At 39.5% G+C, this 24,640-nt stretch overlaps 2 protein-coding genes across 2 annotated transcripts; both read right to left on the bottom strand.

Annotated features, from left to right (window-relative positions):
- Positions 1-11,639: 11,639 nt before the first annotated feature.
- LOC104446962 (E3 ubiquitin-protein ligase PUB22) lies at positions 11,640-13,194 on the bottom strand. Its single transcript, XM_010060755.3, is given in 2 exon segments — positions 11,640-12,175; positions 12,178-13,194. Coding segments are annotated over 2 exon segments (1,257 nt in total). The 5' UTR covers positions 13,034-13,194; the 3' UTR covers positions 11,640-11,774.
- A 6,089-nt stretch (positions 13,195-19,283) lies between these two features.
- On the bottom strand, positions 19,284-20,502 carry LOC104415042 (E3 ubiquitin-protein ligase PUB24). The gene is given in 3 exon segments (XM_010026272.2): positions 19,284-19,465; positions 19,468-19,545; positions 19,548-20,502. Coding segments are annotated over 3 exon segments (1,215 nt in total).
- Positions 20,503-24,640: the final 4,138 nt, after the last annotated feature.

Genomic DNA, 24,640 nt, shown 5'->3' with positions numbered 1-24,640 from the left:
ATATAATATGGCGAAAACAATCCTTACGGATCTTAGTACAAAGGATAAAAGATGTCATGCCTCAAAGTCACTACTAATAAGCAAAATATCATGTACATAGTGTATAAGAAAAATAAATTTCCTCCCGCTGACTTTGCAGTATATATTAAATTACTTTGTTCCAAATTGAACAAAATAACAATACTATGAAATTTTAATAATAATGTCTGGAAACTTGCTTAAAAACTATGAATAAAACTTTTCAGTTTACACACAAGTTTACTTGAATCTGCTGCAAAATCCTCCAATTGCACTATATAGATTTTGTATCTATTTAACGTAACTCCAAATCAAAAAGAGCTATTAATACCACGTTCACTCTGAAAGAATATGTAAAGAAATAATTATTTATTCACTATAAACTATCCACCCCTATTTCATAGTGAAAACTTTATCATCTTTTATGGCATCTAATCACATACTTGATTGAGAATAAAAAACAACATTTATTTATGTTGCTAAATCAACCATATAGTGGATATTGCAGTCATACTCTCACAAATAAATTATATATTTTCCTAACAAATATCCTGAGCAAAACTATAACTACTTCATTCTATACTTGAGAGGTTTGGAAAAATTTCATCATGACTATATCAAGAATAGTACCTTGAAACTCAATAAGTTTAATCTATGGTATAGGAGATTCCGCAATTGTCTGTACCACAATTGTTTGTATAAGTAAAGACAAAGACATAGTGATCTTCCATTGCAATATTATCCATAATAGTCTGAGAGCCATTTATAATTACATCGAACTGTAGAAACTTTATAGTATATAATTACATAATTCTTGTATCTTCTTTAGGGTCATAAAATTAATATCCCTTTGAACAATCTGAGTAAGATACAAAATAATTCCAAGTGGATGTAAATTTCAACATACTTAATATTGAATTAGATAACCTCACTTCTGCATGACACCTCTAAATTTAATATGATTCAAGTAATTTATGTCCAATCTATAACTCAAAAGAAGTTTATGAAATAACTTTGATAAGAAACACATTTTGTATGTGAAAATGTTACTTTCAAAACATCAGCCCACAAAAGACCGGATAAATTAGTCTTACTAATCATATTCATCACCATGTTCAATATGGTGCATTTATACCTTTCAGCCAAATATTTTTGTCGGGATTTTCAGGCATAGTAATTAAGTTAGCACCCCAGAATCTACCAACTATTTAACAAATGACCATTTAAGCTATTTCGCATTGTCATACTTGCCAATATATTCACAGCCACTATTAAGCCTAACAACCTTTTAAGACTAATTGTAATTGTTTTATTCTTTATCTCGGTAATTTTACTTCCACAATAATATATAGAAGTCTTTAGATAACCGTTAAGAGTAAACATAATATTAACATTGTCAACTTTTCTATTATTTCTTTAGACATGTGTGAGATTATTCCTTAAATATAAAATTTTGGAAACAACATCTTCAACCATATACGAAATGTATATGCCATTAGAACTTAAACATAATCTTTGCAGATGTATCCTAATTTCAGTATTAGATAAAACATAACTTTAAACCATTAAAACTTTCATCATCTTTTAGCAGTACAGTTAGTAGACAAGCCACTTTTTAAGTGTTCCTAAATGAAACGCTTCATGAACAGTAAGCAAATTCTATTGCTATTTTCTCAAGTAGCAAATCATATGTCCACTACTTAAAATTTGAATCAGTAAAAACTTCAATAATAATGAAGTTATTAATTACTGAAAATGTGACTGAAAAATAAGCAATATATATATATATATATATATATATATATATATATATATATATATATTAGCATTATGTGAGCACCGTGTAACTTGACGTACAAGTACACATCCAGAGAGTTACACGCATAATCATATAATCACCTTCGAGCAGAATACATGACATGCAGTTGTACACTCCCCACATGATAGCAATTATGATAATATATTCTAATCTTCGTGAATTCATCACATTTGGGCAAATGAACCACTGGGATCAATCAATCATCTACTACACCATCATGTATCCCTCCATGAACTAATACACAATCACCTCATTTAAGAGTATGACCACATATTAGACTAGGAGACATCTCAATCAGCATACGAAACCGAAATTTCTCAAACCTAATCAAGCGTGCTACTTTGGTAATCACTACTCAATTGAATCCTTGAAACTCTCTCATACCAGGGATATAAGCTTTACTACTCACATACATCATATACATGTGATTTTAATTTTAGTGATAGAGGCAAGTTATTACTAAAATCACATATCATGCTAATTACATTGTTTTATCCATTAATAAAAAATAATTATACATATATATATATAGCGAACCTGAAATACTGATTCCAATAAGATCACTGATCACAGTAACATAAGAAAATTCTCATAACATAGAAGCAAGCATCTCTTGTGCACCCCGATTACTAATTACTAGAACAACATTAAAAGAATGCCAATCTAAAGGATCCCTTACAAGTTAACATAAATAGTAATACAGGGTACTCCAGATTGACAAGCTTGATAACTTATCAACTATTGCTCATGAGTTTCATAAGGCAAAACATGACTCCAATGCCAATAGCTGATTTATTAGCCAATTTTAAGTAACAAATTATCATTGCATCAACCAGTGGCCTATAAATCAAGTCAAAATACAAAACCAAATATTTAAACTATAACAGTAGATACAATTGCTCTATGTAAATGATGTCATACTTCTTAATCATAAAAAATATTCAACTTGATAGACATTAACCAGCAACCAGATGAGTTTAGATACAATATGCAATAACTTAACTAATATGCATTACACATTTCAGCAGATATGTTAATAGTACAATCAGTTTGATCATGAGTTCTTAAGACGTCAATCATTCAAAGATTACTAGCGTGTCAATGAGTATGCTTGAGTAACAAAAGTTTCATAACCTTTACTGTTTCTCATCACCTCAATACATAGCTCAAATACTATCCAATACTGATTGTATCTCATAAAGCCAGTTTTAATTTATAATAAAGTTTGATTTTATTAATGAATCACACATTCATAATGTTTATGTGATAACATATTAGTAACCCATCACCTGTATTTCCAAAATCACAGAAAATACAAGAAAAATATGCAAAAATACACTAAAAATACGCGTATTTAGGATTTTGTATGTATTTTCACATTCATAAAAACATCAAACGTGTAAAATAAATACACCGCGACGTAGAGGATGATCATATGAAGCCAACGCTGCCGTCCACGCGCCGATTCGACGCTCCACGCGCTCGCACGCGCCACTGAGTGCGTGGCGCGTGGAGCGCACGTGCGAGCCGCACCCCACACGTGGAAGCGTGTGAGGGTGCGTGGTGTGACATCCAGATTTTCGGGTCCTGATTTTGATTAAATAAATTGGGCATTTCATCAACGCGACTACAGTGTTTTTTTCTGAGCTGGCCACTCACGAGAATACTAGACTAGCTAGGTAAGCTATTAAGGACTATAAGGCGGATAGACTTGAGAATTTGACCAATGACCGAGTTCTCGACCGTGACTATTTTAGAGGCCATTGCGACACAGTATAAAATTGAATTAAGATCAGAGATATGTCGGTTTGACTGAGATGAGTGACCAATCATGGGTGACTTCACTAAATTGGAAAAACTCTCGTCGACCGGCACTAATTTGATTTTACTATCATTTTGGTACCCTGTGTCCGTATTTGAATTCTCGAAATTTTCACGACAATCGAGAGTCGTCATTGGGTTGAGTGGGTTCATTGTGGCTCGAAGAAAATCGACTACGGGTTATTTGTCCTAAAAAGTTCTGAAAACTACCTGTAGCCTAGGTCACGCTAAAAACGTGTCGGAGTAAAATTAACCATGAAATCGAACCCGAATTCAAAAATTGAAAGTTCTGTCAAGTCACAATATATTTTAGGAACGTCAATTCATCCTCAGAAGATTTTTCTACAAACCGAGAATTTTGGCAGAAAAGCAAAGTAAGGTCGTTTATGTTCGGGATTATCAGAGGGTCATTTTTAATTGAATCTTGGAGATGCAAGTTGGATCCTTTGATGGGGAAAAGTCATAAGAAGGTTGAGGACACGTGGGTTAATTTAATTGAACTTCAATTGGATGGAATTGATTGAGAATTGATTGAATTAAGTGTACAAGATTTTATGCCACGGCGGAAAAAGAAATTGGACCCATTGGACTAAGGTCATGGGAGATTGGAGATAGTGGAACATGACATCGGGATTAAATAAAGAGAAAAGAAAAAGAATGCCCCCCTTTCTTCCTTCTCTCTCCTCCCTCTCTCTCTCTCGTGCAACCGCTTCCTCCATCTTCTTCATCTTCTTCTTCGAAACCCAAAGCAAGCTGAAGAACCAGCGGCCGGAGCCAAGGCCGTCGTCGCTGCCTCACACCGCACGTCGCAACTCTGCGACCGCCCGCACGCCTCCGCCTTCCTCTCTCCCTTCCGCTGGTGTCGGCTTCTTCTTCTTCTTCTCCCGGGTGCTGTCCGACGCACTAGCAGATCTCGGGATGGACGCCGGAGCAGCCAGCGATTGCTCGCGATGCCGCCGCCCTCCGCCATTCGCCACCGTGCTACCGCCCTCGTGCGTTGCTGCTGGCCGCGCGTGCCTTAACCTCCCTCTCTTGCCCAACTCACCGTTCCAGCGAGCTGTCCAGCACCGTGAGCCACTACCGGAGTCGCCGTGGACCGCCGTACACCTCCGCCTCAGCTGCCGGAGCTTCGCCTAGCCCCTCTCGGCCCTTGCATGCCCCAACCGACCCCGGATCGACCCTTTTTCCGGCCTCAACCAGCAGCGAACGAAGAGTAGAAAATGGTATGGCAGCGGCTTCGTGGCCCGTTTTGGCCGGCTTCCCGACCCCGGGAAGCTAGGCCCACCTCGGAGTGAATCAATCCCCTCGGCGTCCCCGTCGATTTGAGCCGCTCGGATCGCTAATCGGGTGAGTTTAACTCACTAATCCTTGCTTAGTAGGTTAATCACGTTTAAGGGATGTTTAGCTTAAACTAAGTAGGTTTAGGTGATTAGATTAGTTTATTTAAATGTTAAGTGGATTAAGGGATGTGATTAGTTTAGTGGATAATTAATTCAGGCCAAGTAAATATTTGGATTAAAGTAATCTTGTTTAAGCTTTAATTAATTATTTAAAATTAAATAATTAATTCAATTTGTACTATTATAATAATAATAAAATATAATATTATTATATTTAATTTTCGGAATAAATTAATTATTTATTATTTTCCGAAATTTTGACCGGGATAGCCGGTGACCGGAATTTTATGCGATGATCGTGGTGAAGTCCGTTTATTTAATTGAGCTCCAATTTGAGCTAAATTGGATTTATTGTAATTAATTATTAATTATCGAAATTAATTAATTAATTAATTAATTAATTAAATTTTGGAAATTAAGATTGAGGTGATTGACAACCGAAATTCCGTGCTGATTATCATGGTGCAGTCCGTTTATTTATTTGAGCATTAATTTGTGCTGAATCAAATTAATTGTGAATTTAGGATTTATTCCTAAATTATCGATTTTTGTTTATTGATAGAGAAATAACAAGGCGTCGGTTTACGCGCCAAAAATATGTAATGGGCTGATGAAATTGGTGGGATATTTTAAAGTAAAATTTTTATATTTTGGCTAAGGCCAACCTTGTACCCACACACGGCTATTTATCGTGAATGATAAAAATGATGAATTTACTATATGGTTGGAGTGGTATACTATATCGGCCTTCGGGCGATATGTCAGCTTTGGATGAGCAGTATACCGGTATACTATATTGACCTACGGGCAATATGTCAGCTTTGGGTGAGCAGTATACCTTATTATTGAGAGTGCTAGTATGAACAAAATAAAGGAGTTAGGGAAGAGAATAAGAACACAGAAATTATAGTAGTTCGGCTTAATCCAAGCCTACGTCCACTCTCCCACGCTAACAGCCTTCTTGGCTGGATTCCACTATGCAATCAACAAGATATTACAACTTCGAGTGCAAACACTTAGTAGTAGATCACACTATCTCACTAAGTCACTCTTTCGGTATTTCTCTCACGATTACAAACGTTTAAGCTCTCAAAAGACAAGTATATGATCTAAAGTCGCTCAGACTTTGGAATTATAAATTCTACGCTCCGTCTCTTACTTGCTCATCGGTCCATGATCTCCTTAAATACTCCTCCACTTCCAAACTACCCGTTGGACAAGTATCCGGAGAATCGTCTTCCAATATACCCATTGGACAGCTCGTATCTAGAAGATTTGGTAGCCGTTGAGTGACAAAGGTAAAATCCCAAATTGATTCCGATCGCCCATACAAACGAAATCTTGGTTTCCATAAGTAAAGCTTCTTCGTATAGAATTCTTGTCTTCAAGATCCAATCGTCAATCAATTAGATTGAATCAATCAAATAAATCTTGATGTGGAATCCAAACCGAGATCACTAACCGTTGTATGATTGGGCTTGAGTTACGATTCATTGAATCTGGATGTAAAGTCCGAGTCTCAGACTTTACAATATGAGTCTCAGACTTTACAATCTGGGTCAGACTTTGCAATGGTCCGAACATATCTGCTTCGAACGCATTTAGCTTTAAGGTCTGTACCCCAGTTCAACTTCGATAGAGTCCGTCTTGGTTCGGCTTTCACGTTCGATCCTGGAATTTATCGAGTGAGCGGACTTACGATGTAGAATGACTTTGACACTAAAGTCTAGCAGTCTTCGGACTTTGAGTCTTGAGTCCGCGCCTTCGACTTTGAGTCTTGAGTCTCGTAGTCTTCGACTTTGAGTCTCGAGTCCAGTAGTCTTGATTTTGACAATATCCTTTACATGTTCTATCATCTGCTTGGTCTATTACTCAACCATCAAACATGTTAGTAGCCTTTGATTTATTTTGTCATCTTCAAAACATCATAAGGGATTTCCCTAACAATTATCAGCTTTGGGCGAGTATATATAATATACTAAATTGGCCTAGGGGACATAATCTATCAGCTTTGGGCGAGCATATATAGTATACTAAATTGGCCTGGGGGCCCTAATCTATCAGCTTTGGGCGAGCATATACATAGTATACTATATCTATCAGCTTTGGGCGAGCTATGCTATCTATTATCAGCTTTGGGTGAGCAGTCCTAGACTATGGTCGGACTTTATAGATAGTATTGAATGTACCGACCAGGAAAAAGTCGTGGTGACATGTAATCGATTAAGTCGATTGATCGCTGAGTCGATCTGATTGGTGGAATGTGATTGTTTGCTGTAGTTATAAATATTATTAATTAAACTGATGTGCAGGAAGGAACTAATGCCAAGGTAAGCCCCTTTGACCTGTGTTGTGCTTAGGCAGCCCTTATGGCGTATTGGCTTCCTAATTGGGTCTTAGTGGGGTAGAACTTACTGAGACATAATCTCATCCCGGTTTGGGAAAAATATTTCAGGTCCGTAGATGACGATCGTGGAGGACTGAAAGTCCTGGAGTTCGAAAGGTGGAGGTTGAAGAATCAGCAAATGGGTTTGACTAGTGGATGTTAAGACAGTTCCCTTTTTGATATGCTGTAATTTTGTAAACAGCCTAAGTTTGTAATTAACCAGTTGATCTATAAAGACTCATCTTGGTTTGAAATATGATCCTACTTTTCTATCCCATTGTTTGATTGTCTAGGGATTTTATTAAGCTTCCGCATGCATATATAAATGAATGGGTCGGCGACCTTCCTGGGACGTCGCAAATAAATCGACCAAGTAAGGGATGGGCGCGTGCTCGAGGATCGGGGCATGACATCCCCCGTTTAAGTGGTATCAGAGCAATGGTTAAGGATTGGAGTGATAAGGTGCGATGAGTCATGGGATAGTAGTAGGAAAGACCTTTAAATTCATGCCGATGCATGTATGTGATAGCTGATTTGTAGCTTGTTTGTGGATCACTCGAATTCTAATGTGGTATTAGAATTAGAAAACAGGTTTCTATAAATATCCTGTAGTTTGAGTGATTAGGAGCTGAGGGCTCCTAGTAAGAGGACAGTAGCCTCTGAAGCTCGGGAAAGAATGCCGATGAGGATCGGTGCCCGAGGTGGTTGTGGCAGAGCGTCAGCTTAAGCCAGCACGAGTGTGAGAGTACCGCTTTAGGTCGGTACTAGTGTAGCAGCACCGAGCGATCCGAGGTTCGATGTGATCGTTCCGGCGCTAGTGTTCCTTGGAATCTTTTTAGGTCAGTAAGCTGAGGACCGAGCCGCCGCTATATTTACCGTTGCCAGTGTTGTAACTGTTGTTGCTACTGCGCCTGTTGAGGCCCAAGCTAGAGTTGTGATCTAGGAGCAAGTCGTTGCATCCGAGTCAAGGTTCAGATTCAGTAGAGATGGAAATCAGTTGAGGAAGGAGTCTATGATCGTAGAAAAGTATTCCATTTCCATCCAAATGGAAATGTGGGATGGTTAGGTCAGTAATGAATCAGAATGGAGTATGTCGTGCTGACGGAAGCCGACATGGATTCGCCTCGTGTCCTGGTAAGACGGGTGCTTGTTCTATGTGTAACCAACAAGGTTACCTGGCCAGAAATGATCTTAGAAAGCCGATGGGATATATCGAAAGGAATGCGCCATAGAACGCATTGTGGGGTTTGTAGAGCAGGCCTTCAGTATAAGAAAGAGTACATGTTGTCATCTGACAGTAGGTAGGGGGAACTCATTGATTGTGTGCTGAGTTTGTGAAAGGAAGCGTGAGTCAGCCTAGTGTCTGAGTATAATGGGAGCATGCTTTGAATGTGGCCAACATGGCCATTGGGCTAGGAACTGTCCGTGTAAGTCCAAGAGGACCCGAGCATCGCTACCGCTGACATGACGCCACTAGGATGGCGAAAGGAATAGGAATGGATTGACCATGCATCGATCAAGGGAAGAATGTTTTGAAGTGTATTATCAGAGTGGCGCAGCTGGATTTTGAGTGAAAGTTGTGAAGTTTTGATCGTTGTAATAACGTAAAGTGAGGATGAATCTCTGATTACAGTTGTACTTGAAGGGTTTGCTTATATATGACCTAGGAGTCATTTATAAAAAGGATTTGGCTCGAGGAGCTTTCTGCTGTTATGAATCGTGGTAGTGATATAATTCAGTTGGTTCAGTTAGCGTGCGAAAGTTTTGAGTTACTAAAAGTCGAAAAGGACCTCCAATCCCTGTTATTCGTCACAGAAGACGACTTGGTTTTGGGGGTAGGTTGCCAAATCTATATGGCAACTATAGTGGGTGCGACAGTTGAGGGACCAAGTAAGGATAACTTAGCCATAGTACATAAGTTGTCTGAGGTGTTTTCGGAAGAACTACTAGGTCCGCTGTCAGAAACAGAAATAGAGTTTGTGATTGAATTAGCAATCGGATTAGAGCCAGTCTCTAAGGCTCCTTACCGGATGGCTTTATCTGAGTTGAAAGAACTGAATGTGGAGATACAGGAACTGTTAAATAAGGGATTCTTACGTCCTAGTGCATTACCTTGGAAAGCACCGTCATGTTCGTGAAGAAGAAAGATGGTTTGTTGTGTTTGTGTATTGATATTCTCCAAGATCAACCTGAGGACAGGGTATCATCAATTGAGGATTTGAAAGGAAGACATAACGAATTTAGTGTCTCGTACTTGATATGGCAATTATGAGTTCACTGCATTATCGTTTGGTTTGACGAACCCTCTAGCTATTTGTATGGGTCTAATGAACAAAGTGTTCTAAGGGTACTTGGATCAGTTTGTGAACGTGTTCATTAACGTTATTCTGGTGTGTTCGAAGAGTGTTGAGGAGCACGAGAGACATTTGAGGATGGTACTTCAGACCTTGAGTACTCTTGGATTTTACGATAAGTTTAGCATATGCGAGTTTTGGATGACTCGTGTTGCATTCCTAACTCACGTGACCTCAGGTGAAGAAATCTTCGTGGACCTTGCCAAGATTGAAGTAGTGATCAGTTGGCCAAGATTGATTGCAGTGGTAAAGATCAGAAGTTTTCCGGGTTTAGCAGAGTATTACAGAAGGTTTAGGGAAGGGTTTTCAGTATTAGCTTCGCCGTTGACTCGACTACTAAAGAAAGAAAAGAAGTTTGTGTGGACAGACAAGTGCGGGCGTAGTTTCCAAGAGCTTAAGCAGAAGCTGACTACCGCACCTATGCTAACCATTCCATTTGGTCTGGAGGTTACGAGATCTACAGTGGTGCATCGTTTAGAGGATTGGGTTGCGTGCTAATATAGCATGGCAAGGTTGTTGCATACTCATCCCGTCAGTTGAAACCTCATGAACTGAATTATCCGACACATGACTTAGAACTTGCAGCAATAATTCTCACTCTGAAGATTTAGAGATATTGTTGGTGTCAAGAAAGACTCCAGATCTTCGCTGACCGTTAAAAGTCTCAAAGTATTTATTCCCTTAGAAGGAATCGAATATGAGATACCGCTGTGAACTAGATGGTGTGGGCGGTGAGACCAGTTGTCGCAGCTCGCCAGAATGGCGAGAGGTTCGGAGAAGCGTTGGGCGGGATGGACTTTGCTGCAAAAGACTGTCTAGTTGTCGGTGGTACTATGATTTGCTGGTAGCCTGCTGGTTCTTCGCTAGGAGTTGGTCTGGGAGACGTAAGAACGATGATTGCTTCCCTAGCTAGTCGCCGAGATCTGGTGCTTGTCTCGTGGTTAGAGTGGATCAGGCGCGAGGGGAATCCACTAGGATTGATGGAAACTCGTCCAGCTTGCTGGTGTCGCTTGAGATTCACCGAGAGGGCCTTGCAACGGCGGTAGCAAGAGCTTGAGCGACGAATGGCACAGTGGCGACGATTGTTGGGCACCGGGAAAGTGGGATCACCTGGAATGGCTGAACTTCGTGGACGTTGTCGGAAGATCGCCGGGCGCCTATTAAAGGGAGCGAAGGCCGATCCGGATCTGTAGGTGCCGGGGGGCGGCATCGGGCTAAGGCAGTTTGAGTTGCAGAAAATCTACTCAGCCAAACTCTTCCATGATGACCACCGTGCTTGCCATCTTATGGCGCAAACTCCCTCTTCAATTACTGAGACGGTGGGAAATCAAAGATTTGGTAGAGCATCTCTCGTCACTGATTTTCTTCCTTCCACTCAAAGATCCGTTGCTCACATTTTCCTCCGAACATAGATATTTTCCTTTCTTTCACTTCCCATGCTCACCAATCTTTGCGCCCCATAATACGACGGATCCATTCCATTCTAAAGACAGAATCCTTCTCGGCTCGCTCCCTCCAGCTGAACGTTGTGTCTTGTGACCAAATCCTTTCTGCCATCCTGTTGCCAAACTTTTATTCAAAACAAGAGGCAATCTTTCCTCTTTCTTTCTTCGCTCTGGCCGTAAATCTCTACCACATCAATGGAAGATATCATTTTTCTTTCATCCCCTTGATTCGCAATATTCTTTCCTTTGATTATGCACAACGACCCACTTGTTGTCATGCATGAATGTTAATGCTAAATACGAGAAATGCCTGAACATGAACGGTGAATAAGTGTCAACGGCTGACAAAAGTTATTACATAGGCAGCCCTCCCTTGTTTGGAAATCCGACACCCAATTTATCAAGAAGTATATTCGTGTCGATTCCATATATCGTAATTTTCATCGGTAAAATAAACAATGTGTACAATCGATTGACCGATCTAAAGAACTCTCTAAATGAAGTTTTACAAAGAAAAAGCCGATTCTCTTCTCATGCTGGATAAGAAGAAAGGAAGTCAGCAGGAATACACGGAGAATTCTTCCATGCCCGGGCATGCAATTTGAGAATCTCTCTCGCCTTTTCCTTCGTCTCTCTCCTGCCCTCAACTTGGAGGACTAGACACAACTTCGCGGCAACGCCTACTTGCAACATCTCTTGCACAATGCTCGGTGTTGCCGAGAACTTGGAGATGGACAAGAGAATCCTGACACATCTCTCGTTCGCTGTCTCCGAAACCCTTAGTATCCTCTTCGACACAATGGCGATCCCTGCTCCGTGCTCCAACAACTTGGCTCTTCCCTCTGCGCATTGGCACAGCACGTCCAAAAGCAAAAGGATCGTTTCGCTCTGCCTTTTGTTGCATGAATCAAGGAGAAGATCGATCAAGACCGCACGGCACTGGCTTTCACGGCTTTGACTCGGTTACGACCCATTGGGCAGGCAAGGATAAGCAGTTTCAATGCAGATTTCGTTGCCTTCTGTGAGACTTGATCACGCAGAAGTCGAACTACTTCAACGAACAATTCCTTCCTCAATCTTGACAGTTGAATAATATCAGCAACTTCAAACATGGACTTTAGTAACATGACTGCGTATGCCCTAGAGTCGCAGGTTCCGCTCCGCATGATTCGAGTCAACGAGTCGACAAACACTCCGTCATTGCCTATGAGGTTCTTAAGGCTGGCTTTAGAAAGTTGTAGGTGATAAAGTACGGCCAGAGCCTCATCGAGCGGTCTAGTTGTGACCTCAAAACTCAGACAGTCGGACAATGTTTCATCTAGTAATGTAGAGCTCACCGAGGTTTCATTTTTCACTAGTGTCGCCAAGAAGTCAGCGGCACCAGCGGCTTCCATGCAGCATCGATTAGTGGCGTTCTCGGTAGCGATCGACCGCAGTCTTTTGAGACACTTGTTTCGCATGTCTGGGGACTCAGCCTCGTGGAGGAGCTTAGCAATCTGGGACTTGCTTATGGGAGGTCTTGGGGTCGGAATCCTTTCGATGCCATGCGCAGCGTTGAGGGTGCACCACGATTGGATGAGCCGCCGGAGCGTGTGGTTGGGTGTCAATTCGCAGTCTGGAATCGCTTGCTTGGTCACCGGGCACGTGCTGCTCTTGGCGGAGAACAACCACTTCTCGATGCTCTCACGGTCATACGTTATCCCGGTCGGCACCGTGACAGGGTCCTTCATGAGCTGGAGAGAAATCGGGCATAGGAAGAACGAGGGAATTTCGACTTCCTCCATTGGCATCGAAAGTAGATCACGAAGGAGACGAAGAACTGTAACCCCGAGGGAGAGAGAGAGAAAGATTGAGACGTGAAAAGGGCAGAAGGCGGAAGAAGAGCTCGAGAAATGCTTATGAATCCCTCCAAGAAGAAGGAGGGTTTGAACTATTTGATGGAGTTGGTTGAGTTCCGCTGGGTTTGAAGATGCTTTGTGCGGGTCTTGAGGGTTTTATATATGAAGATGCGAGGATGAGAAATTCAAAGGTGAGAAGGTCAAAACACGGACAAGTTCGAATAGGGCTCACGCGGAACTCACGCACTATGAACGAGGGGAGACAGTCAAAAGGAGTCGCCAAAATAGCACGTGATCTTTCCTCCTCCGCCACTCTTTCTCCATCGTTCAGACTCTCTCTCTCTCTCTCTAAGATCGAAAAGGTGTCGACCTCCTCCGTTTCAGTCCACTCTAAAAATTGCACGCTGCCGTCCCGACGAAGTTAACCGGAGACCTCGTCAATTTTAGGTTGTAATATTTTATTTTATTTCTTTGGTAAGGAAGGTTGTAATATTCATGGTTATACGTTGCAAGAAAAGGCCTGATAGTTTTTGTAAATTAATTTTTCTATACATGCTATTCTTGATTTGTCATGTAGTGGAGCATCCGCATGCTAATGACAAATTAATTCTGAAAATAATCGTTTATATTACTTGCGATAATTTATCAATAGGAAATGTCTTTCTTATTGATAATAATTTATGTCTAAATATTTTCGTGAACAATGAAAATTCCGTTCACTTAGTTTTGTAAAAGATATAAATAATCATTTTTAGAAAAATATTTTCTAAATTTCTTATTTTGTGCGAAATAGATGAAGCTTAAGAATTTTGAAGGATCTCGAAAGACATATAAGTTTGAATGTGTTTGTTCATTATTCATTTTTTCCGCACTTATCGAAAGTTCCATTCGTATGTTCAGCTGTTTGAGTGAACTTTGAACTTTATAAGTTGGACGACAAACCATGGAAATTTTTAATTGACGAATTTTTGGACCACCTGTAAATTATAATTACCAACATAAATTTATAAAATCCTACTGTCGACAAAATTTTTGTCTACGATGACTATCATGGTGAATAAATAATTTAAGGTGCTCAAGGAAATGGGGACGTCCCATCTTCTCCCTGCAATAATGAGGCTAAAGAAGAGGAGACACCCCACTTTCGACCCATTCATGTGTGAACACAAAACGAGATCAATAGCTGTTCAGACGAGACGTCACAGCTGAGGTAGGATAGTGGGGTTATCGACTGAGACTGGAGTGACAGAGAGAGATAGAGAGAGAGAGAGTCGTTGGAGTCAAATCACGTGGTTTTCGGAACGGACCGTATTCAAAGCGAGTCAGTGCCCACCGTAAAGGACGTCAAACTTACTACAAACTCGTCTTATATTTTTTATTCTGAAAATCGATAAATTTTCTTTAATTTATATGTTCAACACCACACCACAGAATCCTAACAATCATGCGATAATGATCCAAAATGTAAAACACGCAAAGCCGCCGCTACTGTTTTTTTGCTCCTTTTCTTTTTTGTCCTCTTGCTGTATTTGGTGTTTATTTTCTTCTTCTTTCTTCGACTCTACTTCGGCCGAAGAAGAAAAAGGCAAAGGAAGAGATTGTGCACGGCGGGAGCCACGAGTGACGCTTGCGCATGCGTCAACCGCGGCCCCGCAGCCATAAAGCGTTCGACCAGAGCTTTTATCTCACCGTACATTAGGGTTTTGATATGTAAATCACTCGTGCTATGATATGGAAAATAGATGATAAGAATGATTAAATTGATTTCAAAACATGCTGCATAGGATAAGTTAGATCAAAACGAAATCAAAGCTAATCAATTCCACATTCGTTGCCATTTTTCCAGATAGAATTTACTCGAACAAACCAAACGATCCCAACATCTTTCTTTTTCTTTTTTACTTCTATTTTATTCAAATATATTAATTTTTCTTCTTTTCCAATATATAATCGAGTGTTCTTTTTTTTTTTTTTTCTTTTCCTCGAGTACTTGTATCCGACATGCATGGCTTTAAACATATAGATATGTGGCTTGTGGACGATTTACATCTCGTTCGTTTGGCACCAGTAATTCCTCGGTCGGTCGTGTCGAACCTACTCTCTTTTTTGGGTGTAATTTAAATGGAGGTCTACACCAAAACCCTACCAGCACACAACCACCATCGACCATTCGACGGTCTAAGACACAATACCTTGTATTTCTAAAAGACTTATTTGCACTCTTTTAAAAAATTATACCTGTGAATAAACATCGATTTTAGCTTCAGACGACTTTGAAACGTTCAACGGCGACCGACGATTCTAGCATGCGGTTCTCAATGATTGGAAAAAAAAAAGACTATTGATTAGTAGGTGAGTGGAGAAATGCATAGTTCGATGGGTTAGAGACTAGATTTAAAGGTAAACGTTCAGTTTGGGAACTTGGTATGTTAATTGATTAAACTATGTTATACTGGGCATATAAATTCCATAAATAAACCATATGAATACTTTTAACACATTCTTTCATTTGCAAGTTAGATTAGAAACGACAAATGAAAATTGGTCATGCGTGTAAAATAAAATGGGGTGGAACCCAACTCTAATATCAAAATATCTAACACAATGTTTAAGTTTATAGATCGAGGGAAATCATGTATATTTGTTAAGAGTCTCCGTAAATAAGCAATACGAAATAATTTAACAACGCGCTTCACCCCCGCGACATCTCCTCCACCCTTCAGAGCACTGTTATCATTGTCGGTCAGCTCTCACCACCATCGTATGGGCCCCACCATCCCGCTTTATTAGCGACGACTCGAATCTGGGCTCAGGATGTGGAATTCACCTTCGTTGACCCATATACACACTTGGTTGTGATGTCGGAAAATTTTCAGTTTGGAAACTGAAGTCGACTGTTCAAATTCCACTAATTTTAACCAAACTACTCTGAATCGGGGTGACATGTACAGTGACTGGGCTAAATTAGTCCGTGAATCTTTCGAGATTTTTCATAAGTCTGTTAATAGCCGTGTCTCCACGCTTGTTCTCCACGTTATAGAAAAACAATAGTTTTGACATTAAAAAAAAAAAAAAAAAAACTGCCGTTGAAGAAATCAAGGCTCACTCATGCACGACTATGTTTTCTTTTTCTTCTTTTTCCACCTTTAAGTAAAGGGTAGGTACGACTCATGTCGTGCTTGCGCTGAAGTGTTCATAAAGAGAAGGAATCAGAGTGGCGCATGGTTTGCAAATTTGATGGGTTTGCTCGGGCAAAGTTGAAGTGCAACACACGCCCCAGAAGCCAAAAGGGAAGTTTGACTTGTATTTTTAGTGTACTCTTTACAAGTTTTCTTTTTCAAATCTAGTCCGACTACCTGGAAACTTATATGACACCTTATAAATTTCACAGCCACTTAAATTCATACATTCAACTAATCATATTCTAGACTATTTTGAGCATGCTATTGATGAGATTTGAACGATTAACCTCTATAATTGAGCTGTAAATATTCCAATGCCCTAACTTTGCATGCCAACACCGGGTGTATTGACACGTTTTGTTGGAAGATACGGTTGTCAGACATGTTGATGATAGCTAATAGGTGTATGGAAGGATAAAATATTGAAATTCACGGGCAAAATGTCGTTGCTTTCTGATCCATATTTAAGGGTGTGTTTGTATTGTGAAAATTGAAGTACTTGGAAAACATTTTCTAAACACGTACGCTAGTATTATTTAAAAAATGATGAAAATTATTTTCATTGTCTATAAAAATATTTAAACAAAAGTGTTGTCGGTAATGAAAATATTTTTCATTGACTAATTATTTTAAGCGATACAAGCAATCTATTTAAGGAAATGTTTTTCAAATCGTTTATTTTCATAAAACAAATCACCCTAAAATAAGATTCATTGTCTCGTTGGAAGAGATCATGTTCACAAATGCACAATTGATCGAGTCTAATGAAGTCTTTTTTGTGTCGAAATAACGGATAATATATTGTCATTTCTTTAAAAGTAAGTCAAGAAAATTCGAAATTATAAACCATTGAATATTTCTATCATAACTAAACGTGAATTATATTAAACAAGAAAACTCACTATTTGGGAAAATTTAATTACAAGAGTATAATCGCATATGAACATTGAATTTGGTTACTAGTGCCATCTAACAAGAAATCACAAGGATATGATATTTTTTATTTACTCCAAAAGAATAAGTAGTTTTCCATAAGTTTAACAAACGTGCGGGGGATAAAAATCTATTGAGAAATCATCAATGTACGTTTGTTTTGCGTAAAATTACGAGTATAAGTTGAGTTAACTGATAATTATTTTTCCGCTACAACTACTAATACTTTTGTACGTGATCGGCCCATGCTATATTGAGGGTGTGGGCTTTCTGCCAACGAGTTTGGCCTCCGTAGAAACTCCACCACCAATAGCTCTTTAAGGCTTCCACACATGGAGGAAAATGTACACAGCTTTGAACACCAATCATATTAAATACATCAGTTTTGTAAGTTCTAGAATTCCACGGTGGCGCCGTGTGTTTGTGTCTGGCGCTTATTTGGTATTCTCCTGACGATATTTCCATGGCGATTACAAAATTTGCTCCAAAATCGTGAAATTAATTAGGGACTAAATCCGCTAAAAATTATAGTATGGGGATCAAAATTGAACGAGGGAAACGATATTGAAAATGCTCTTTAGCCATTTCCTTATTTTTCATAATAGAGAAGATAATGTGCCACAAATTCAATGGCGGTATGGTTTGTACAATTGATATTGTACTATCCTTACCAGTAGCGGACTAGGATAGGAATTTTAATAGCTGTTGCTTTAAGGGTTGTAGCTTTTGAATAGATAGAAATTGCGACTCGTCAGGCGCACTCTCTCTCTCAGAATAGTTAAAAGGGTGAGAATGAGCGACCAACTCTCTACATCCCTCTGTTTTCTATTCCTTTTTATTTTGCTTTTGAGAGACGTTTTTGTATTTCTGCTCGGGTAATTTCTTTGGTTGGATAGGATTTGAGGACCATGTGTCAACTATGTGATGTTTGTCGAAGAACTTTGGTGAGATTGCATTACTGCTTGGATCTTTGGCAATTAACTCAAGATTCTCTATGTTCTTGCTCCTCGTGTATATTCGCAAAGTTTATTCATGTTGATCCTCACTTCCACTTCATCACATTCTATAAGATTCTTTAACAAAATTTAGAAACATTTGGTTCATAACGAGACTGATAACTGATGAAAACCCTAACTCTTGTTGCCGAAGCATTAGGAACTCATTTCTGACACAATGTACACATATACACAAACCCGTTGAAATAATTTACATAAAAAAAAAAAAAAAAAAAAACGCACTGAAAATTCGATATCTCATACATGAAATTAAACCAAGGCCTAAATAATCCCAATGGGTGCAATTAAATCAAGAAATCTTCTTCAAAAAAGTGAAATAGCATTTTTTCATTGAACGGCTTTGAAAACCACATACGCGACACTCGAAAGTAGCATAGATGGCAACACCAAATTGCATTTTTCACTCTAAATTTAGAACTAAATTGTAAATTTCGACAAATGTTCAATACTTGGTTGCACCAATTAAAAATCTAGTACTTAGATTGAATACTATGCGTGAAGTTTAAGATTTTTGATGCAGTTTTTTTCTAATAGTTATATGGATTCGCACCTGTAGTCATAGTTGTAGTGTGTGATGACCAACAGTTATTATGATCTTCTAAGTTTTAGAAATGAAATTTTTAAGCATTTTTAATAGATCAACTGCCGGATTGAGAAACAACTTCCACATTCACAATGGGGTTGGAGATACATGAAGAAATTCGGTTACCAACCAAAAACACATGTAATTATGGACGGTGTTTGTATTTTTTTTTTTTCCTTGTTACATTGGTGGTGGATCTTACAATAATCCAATTCTTAAAATGAGAACAATATTGAGCTTATCTAATAGAAACTTAGAACTAATGCATTAGACAGTTATCTAATAGTCAAATTTCAATGAGTATGAAAAATATCGTCATTATTACTTTTCTCTGCTGATAGCTAATACACTGCAAGAAAAATCGACACTTTTTCCCATATTCGCAAAATTTACACTTGAGTTACAAAGAAACCACATTTTTAATTTATTCAAACACTCTCCAATGGCACAAAAATCCCCCATAAAAAGGGAAAAGGGAAATCATGCACTCACCTCGCAACCCTAGTTAAGAGCGTATCATCGATGCAAGGAGACTTCCTCCATTCGTCGAAGTGCGTCTTAAGTATCTCTCGAGCTTTCTCTTTCAAGTACGTCGCGCAATCCGCTTGTAACAACAAGCCAAGCTTCGACACAGCTCCGACCATTAGCATCTCCCGAACAAACATCGAATTCCCGAAAACTTGCTCAGCATTGAAAGTATGAGGACAGCCCACTCGTCCGCGGATTGTGAGACATTCAGAATCCTCTTGAGACCACGGCGATCCCGCATCTGTGGCCCATCTACTGAGCCCTCCCGTCGGCGCAAGAGCATAGGCGGAACAAGACTCCGAGGATTAGCTCAGTGGTTTTCTTCTCCGGAAACCCTAGTTCCAGCTCGATGAGCTCAAACACGGCGCCATGCTCCACCATCATGGCACGGTTTCTCACCCATCGGCACGAGTCTAGCAATATATGGAGCGACGCATTTACTGCCTGTTGAGTGATGCCGTTCCTTAGGAGACGGATGATTGTTTGTAAGAACTCGCTTTTCAATCTTTCTAGCTCTGAGGAGCTCGCCGCTTTGAACATCCTTTTGAGGACTATAAGCGTGTGTGATCTCACGGCGACGCAATTGTTTACTTCACAACCTAAAACCCAAGTCAGCGTTTTGATGATCTAATCGTTTTGGCCGATGAGTAGCTTTGCAGTTGCGGATGGGACTCGAAGTAGTACTAGTATGCTCAATGCTTCCTCGAGACCAATGGTCCGGTTTTCGTCGCAACAATTTGCAACGTATGACATTACAGCCTTGGGCACGCCAACCTCTATCATAAGATTTCTATTTCGCTCGTTCCCTACCGCAAGCACCTTAATGCGTCTCAGGGTCTCGATCTGCAATCGATGCCATCGGATGTCTCTGACGAGTTTGAGCAAGCAAGACCTGTCGAGGGGCGCTCTCAGGTTGGGAAGGCAGTTGACAACCCGAGAGGCGTTCTCGTCACGCCACGACTGGATCAGCCTGCGGAGGGTGAGGTTCGGGGTCAGGTCGGAGTCCTTCGTCAACAGCTGCTTCGTGACGGGGCAGGTCGCATTCTTGCCGTCGAGAAGCCAGTGCTCGATGCTCTCTCTGTCATATGTGATGCCGGTGACGGTGGTCACGGGGTCTCCCATCAACTGCAGAGAAATGGGACACGTGAAGTACTTGGGGACATCAAGAACATCGTCCATGATCGGACATTAGCAATTTAACGATCGGCGTCTGTAAGTGATATCACGAGAAGCAAACTCATGGGTGTGTGATGTGAACGAATAGAAGGAGCGATCGATGAAACGGGAAGATTTTGTGAATGAATAAGGCTTCGTTTTGGTAAGAAAAGGCGGCTCTCTTTATTCAAAAATTGACACGGAGAGAGAGCGCAGCAACATAATTTTCTTAATGTAAACTAAATTAATTGATATTGTAATTTACTATTTTTACGATTACCGTAAAATATGATTGATCTAAAGTGAGATAGAAGGTTTCTTAATTAGTCTAATATGGGCTGGCTAGTGTGGGCCAAGTTGAGCCTAGCTCGTAATGAGAGGGACTGGCTGGAAACTCTATAAATAGTGCTCAAGTCTCTCCTCTAACCCTAATTCTCACATGTATCCTCGCGTTTACCTAACGCTACACGTGAGGGGGCCGCCTCATTGAGCCAGTAATACGGAGGAGCCAGTAATACAAAGGGCAATCAAGGAGAAGGACTTGTGCGTGGAACATTGTGTTTCCGCTTCCACTTCAAGAATAGTGGATCTCCTTGATGAGTGGTAATCCATTTTCTGCTTCCGCTTTATGTTCGATGGATCCCAAAACAGGTGCGTTAATCTTTCTACTCAATTATATATGTTCTTGATCTAGTTATGGAGATCTTGGGGTTGTGCAATTTGTATCCAACAAGGTCTTCTCTTGCTAGTCAATGCTGATTTGCTTTATTCATATCTAAATCTGTTCCGAGAGAGAGAGAGTTCGGTGGTCAAAGCAGGGGTTTTCGGGTCTATGGCAAAATTGAATGAACACGCAAGAAGAAGACAATATATCACGGCATGATATTCAGATAATTTATGGTAACTTATTCAAGATGCGTATGAATACAAGACGTAAACAATGATTTTGTTTCTTATTTTGTGCCCTCAGTTCACCTTCCCAAGGAGATATATAATATCACTAACTTACTACATTAGATAGCCTTCGCGACTAGTCTGGCAGCCTATTCAATAAGTTCAAAATAGGTTCCGAGAAGAGAAGAATTCAAAGACGGAGAAGTAAGTCATTTTTACAACTTGGCTTTTACTGATATCGGGTCAAGATTTGTGTTTGAATCAAGCCGCTCGCGGGGACTACACTCCATAATTAAGCTGACCCACTTCTCTCTCTCTCTCTCTCTCTCTCTCTGAATCAAGCCGCTCGCGGGGTCTACACTCCATAATTAAGCTGACCCACTTCTCTCTCTCTCTCTCTCTCTCTCTGAATCTGACCCACTTCTCTCTCTCTCTCTCTCTCTCTCTCTCTCTCTCTACATGAACGTTCATTCTTTTATCTCGCCGGAAAGGAAACAGTGACCCCATTGTAATTGCCGCGAATAAAGAAACGGAACTCGTAGAGTGATGAGATACAAATTATTATGTTTTTGTAATGTGTGGGTCGGCAATAAATAAATAAAAATAATAATGTTGTGACAATCTTTAACATACTGTGAAAATAACGGTTTATTCTAAACTATAAGAAATTTAATAATAAATAATTATAGATTATTATGGGGTATTCTCATTTATGAATTTATGACTCACAACAAACTGTCTTTTCACAATAAGCCAAAAATTGTTATACTAGCAAAGCTTGCCACGAAATAGACACTCTGAAAAGTCATCACTTCTCGTCAAATAATCTTTCAAAACTTTGGCGAGAGCTAATATTAAAAAATTTCTAAGCTTAACTAGGGGTTGGAAGACACACAAGCATTACAATGTTTATCAACGGAATGAGTGAATTATGTTAGTGATCTCTCTCTCTCTCTCTCTCTCTCTCTCTCTCTCTCTCTTTTCTTTGCCCATCTTATACTTATTATATGGATGCCAATTTAGTCTTAAATCTTTGAAGATGACAAATTCAACACTAAACATTTTGTCAATTTTGACAAAAATCGTTGATATGGAGGATAATTTTTTTCCAACTTTCAATCATTTTTCTATATTTTTTAATTTTTTTCCACCTCACCGGCCATCACCTAGTGACCAACAAGGGTTAGGCGACCCACGCTAGCCATAAAAAAAATATTGAAAAATGATAAGGATTGTCTACATCAATACTAGTTACGTTATATCAAACGGTCAATGTCAACATCAATATGTTCTAGCCAAAATTGATTGAAATTACTAAAGTGATAAATTGTCAAAATATTTAAAACTAAATTGGCCATTTTTAAAGGTTTAGAATTGAATTGACATATGTATAGTATATTTAGGACTTTTTTTTACGATTATCCCATAATTCAAATGCACGAGAGAACAATTATGAATAAGCTAAGTATCATAAGGGTTGGTTGATTCAATAATACAATTTATGAGCTTGATGTAGAAATATTATCCATATAAACAACCAATTAATTAAGAATAATCAGATCCATATATGATTGTAACGTACATATTTGAGTCATTACTTCACTTGAAGAAAAATAAATCACTATGTTTAATCAAATATTTATTGGAATGCTAGATCTTCCTCTCTATGACATATTTTAGTATAGCAACTTTTAATGGGATTAAACAACTAATATGTATAACCTACCATTTTATAAGCTAGAGAGGACTTAGCAAACCCTAATCAATAGCGTGTCAACTGGGCATCTCCCATTACGAGCTTCAATTAAACACAATTACTTATACTTTGCTACTTAACTAGGTCCGTTATTAATAAATATCAAAACCCAATTCAATAAGATCAATTAAGGGTTTAATAAATATTTGAATATCCATTAACCTGATTATTTAAAATAGAAAATCAATTAATTAATGTAAACCTAAATTATAGGAAATTTCCAACACTTGACACTCAAGAAACATGATGTTAGCTTTGATTCTCACTGAATCTCTTTGTTAGGGTACACAAAGAAGAACTACTTGGCCTCAACGGGAGACTACAATAGAAGCCTGTAAATTCCTAGTCTTGCCAGGACTGATTTCCTTTTGAAAAAATTGACGAGGCCGGTCGATTCCAGCACGTGGATATTCACGCAGTATAGCATCTTATCATAATTGGGTCGGACGTGTAATTTGCGTCGAGGTGACGACTAGGAGCTTGACCGATTCATGAAGTTTTCCATGGCCACCGGCAACCGGGGTCTACAAGCCCCGTGACCCCGTAAAAAATTTATAAAAACGCGTGGTAACTTTAAAAGAAAGCGCCTAAGGGTTAAATCATTGAAAAGCAATATGGGAAAATTCAGAGCGGACCTTAGTCGCCTTATGGTGGGACGAAAAAGAGAAGGAACGCGACCCGAGTTTTCACTTCGTACGCGGTTATAGATGGGAGCTACTTCCGCTTACATGTCAGGAAGGCGATGGGGAATTGAACGAGAATAATCCATGCATGGTCATCACATTAGGGTTTTCACCCCCCGAAATGTCAGTGACTAAGCAAGAAGATACGACCCAAAAAAGAAAAAAAAGCAAGAAGAACTTCGTCGTTTGGCAGGGTTTACTCGACTAGGGGATAGAACGAGTCAACGGTCAAGTAACGTACTGGATCGTTAGGGTCCTCCCTGAATTCAAGCTCCTCTCTCTGTCACGCTCAATTTCCGCGAAAGCCGCTCTTTTTCTTGAGTTTAGACCCCTGGCAGAAAAAAACTCTCATCTTCGGGTTCTCATTCGAGTGCTCAAGGAACAGCCACACTGCTCCATGCAAAAGCCTGTTTCTCATTTGGCTGTTTTCTTACATTTCAATAAGTATGTCCGTAGACACGGAAAAATGTGGTTCGAGCAGAACCGGCTTAGACGACCGTCCAATTCAAATCTGTTCTCGTCTTGTCGAATGGCATAGTTGAAACCAAGTGCAGATATCTAGGAACTTCATCATACTTCGCACTTTCAGCGCTCCCGTGATCTTTCAGTGGACCAATGTCTCGATCGTATGACTTGTCCTGCTCCTTATCGCATGCCCTTTTTTTTTGTTGTAATTTCTCCGCACAAGGTGCTATAATATGCAAATACTTCAACTAGTTTTACGGTCAACAATTGAGATCTACTATAGTGCGATCTAATGATCATCAACTCTTGAGAGAACGTTTCTTAGGGTCTCAGAAGCACTCAGATGGTTAGGACTTGAATTTAG

Source organism: Eucalyptus grandis, chromosome 6, assembly GCF_016545825.1.
Source record: "Eucalyptus grandis isolate ANBG69807.140 chromosome 6, ASM1654582v1, whole genome shotgun sequence".
In the NCBI taxonomy this organism is placed as follows: domain Eukaryota; kingdom Viridiplantae; phylum Streptophyta; class Magnoliopsida; order Myrtales; family Myrtaceae; genus Eucalyptus; species Eucalyptus grandis.
This window is presented reverse-complemented; position numbering and strand designations above follow the sequence as displayed.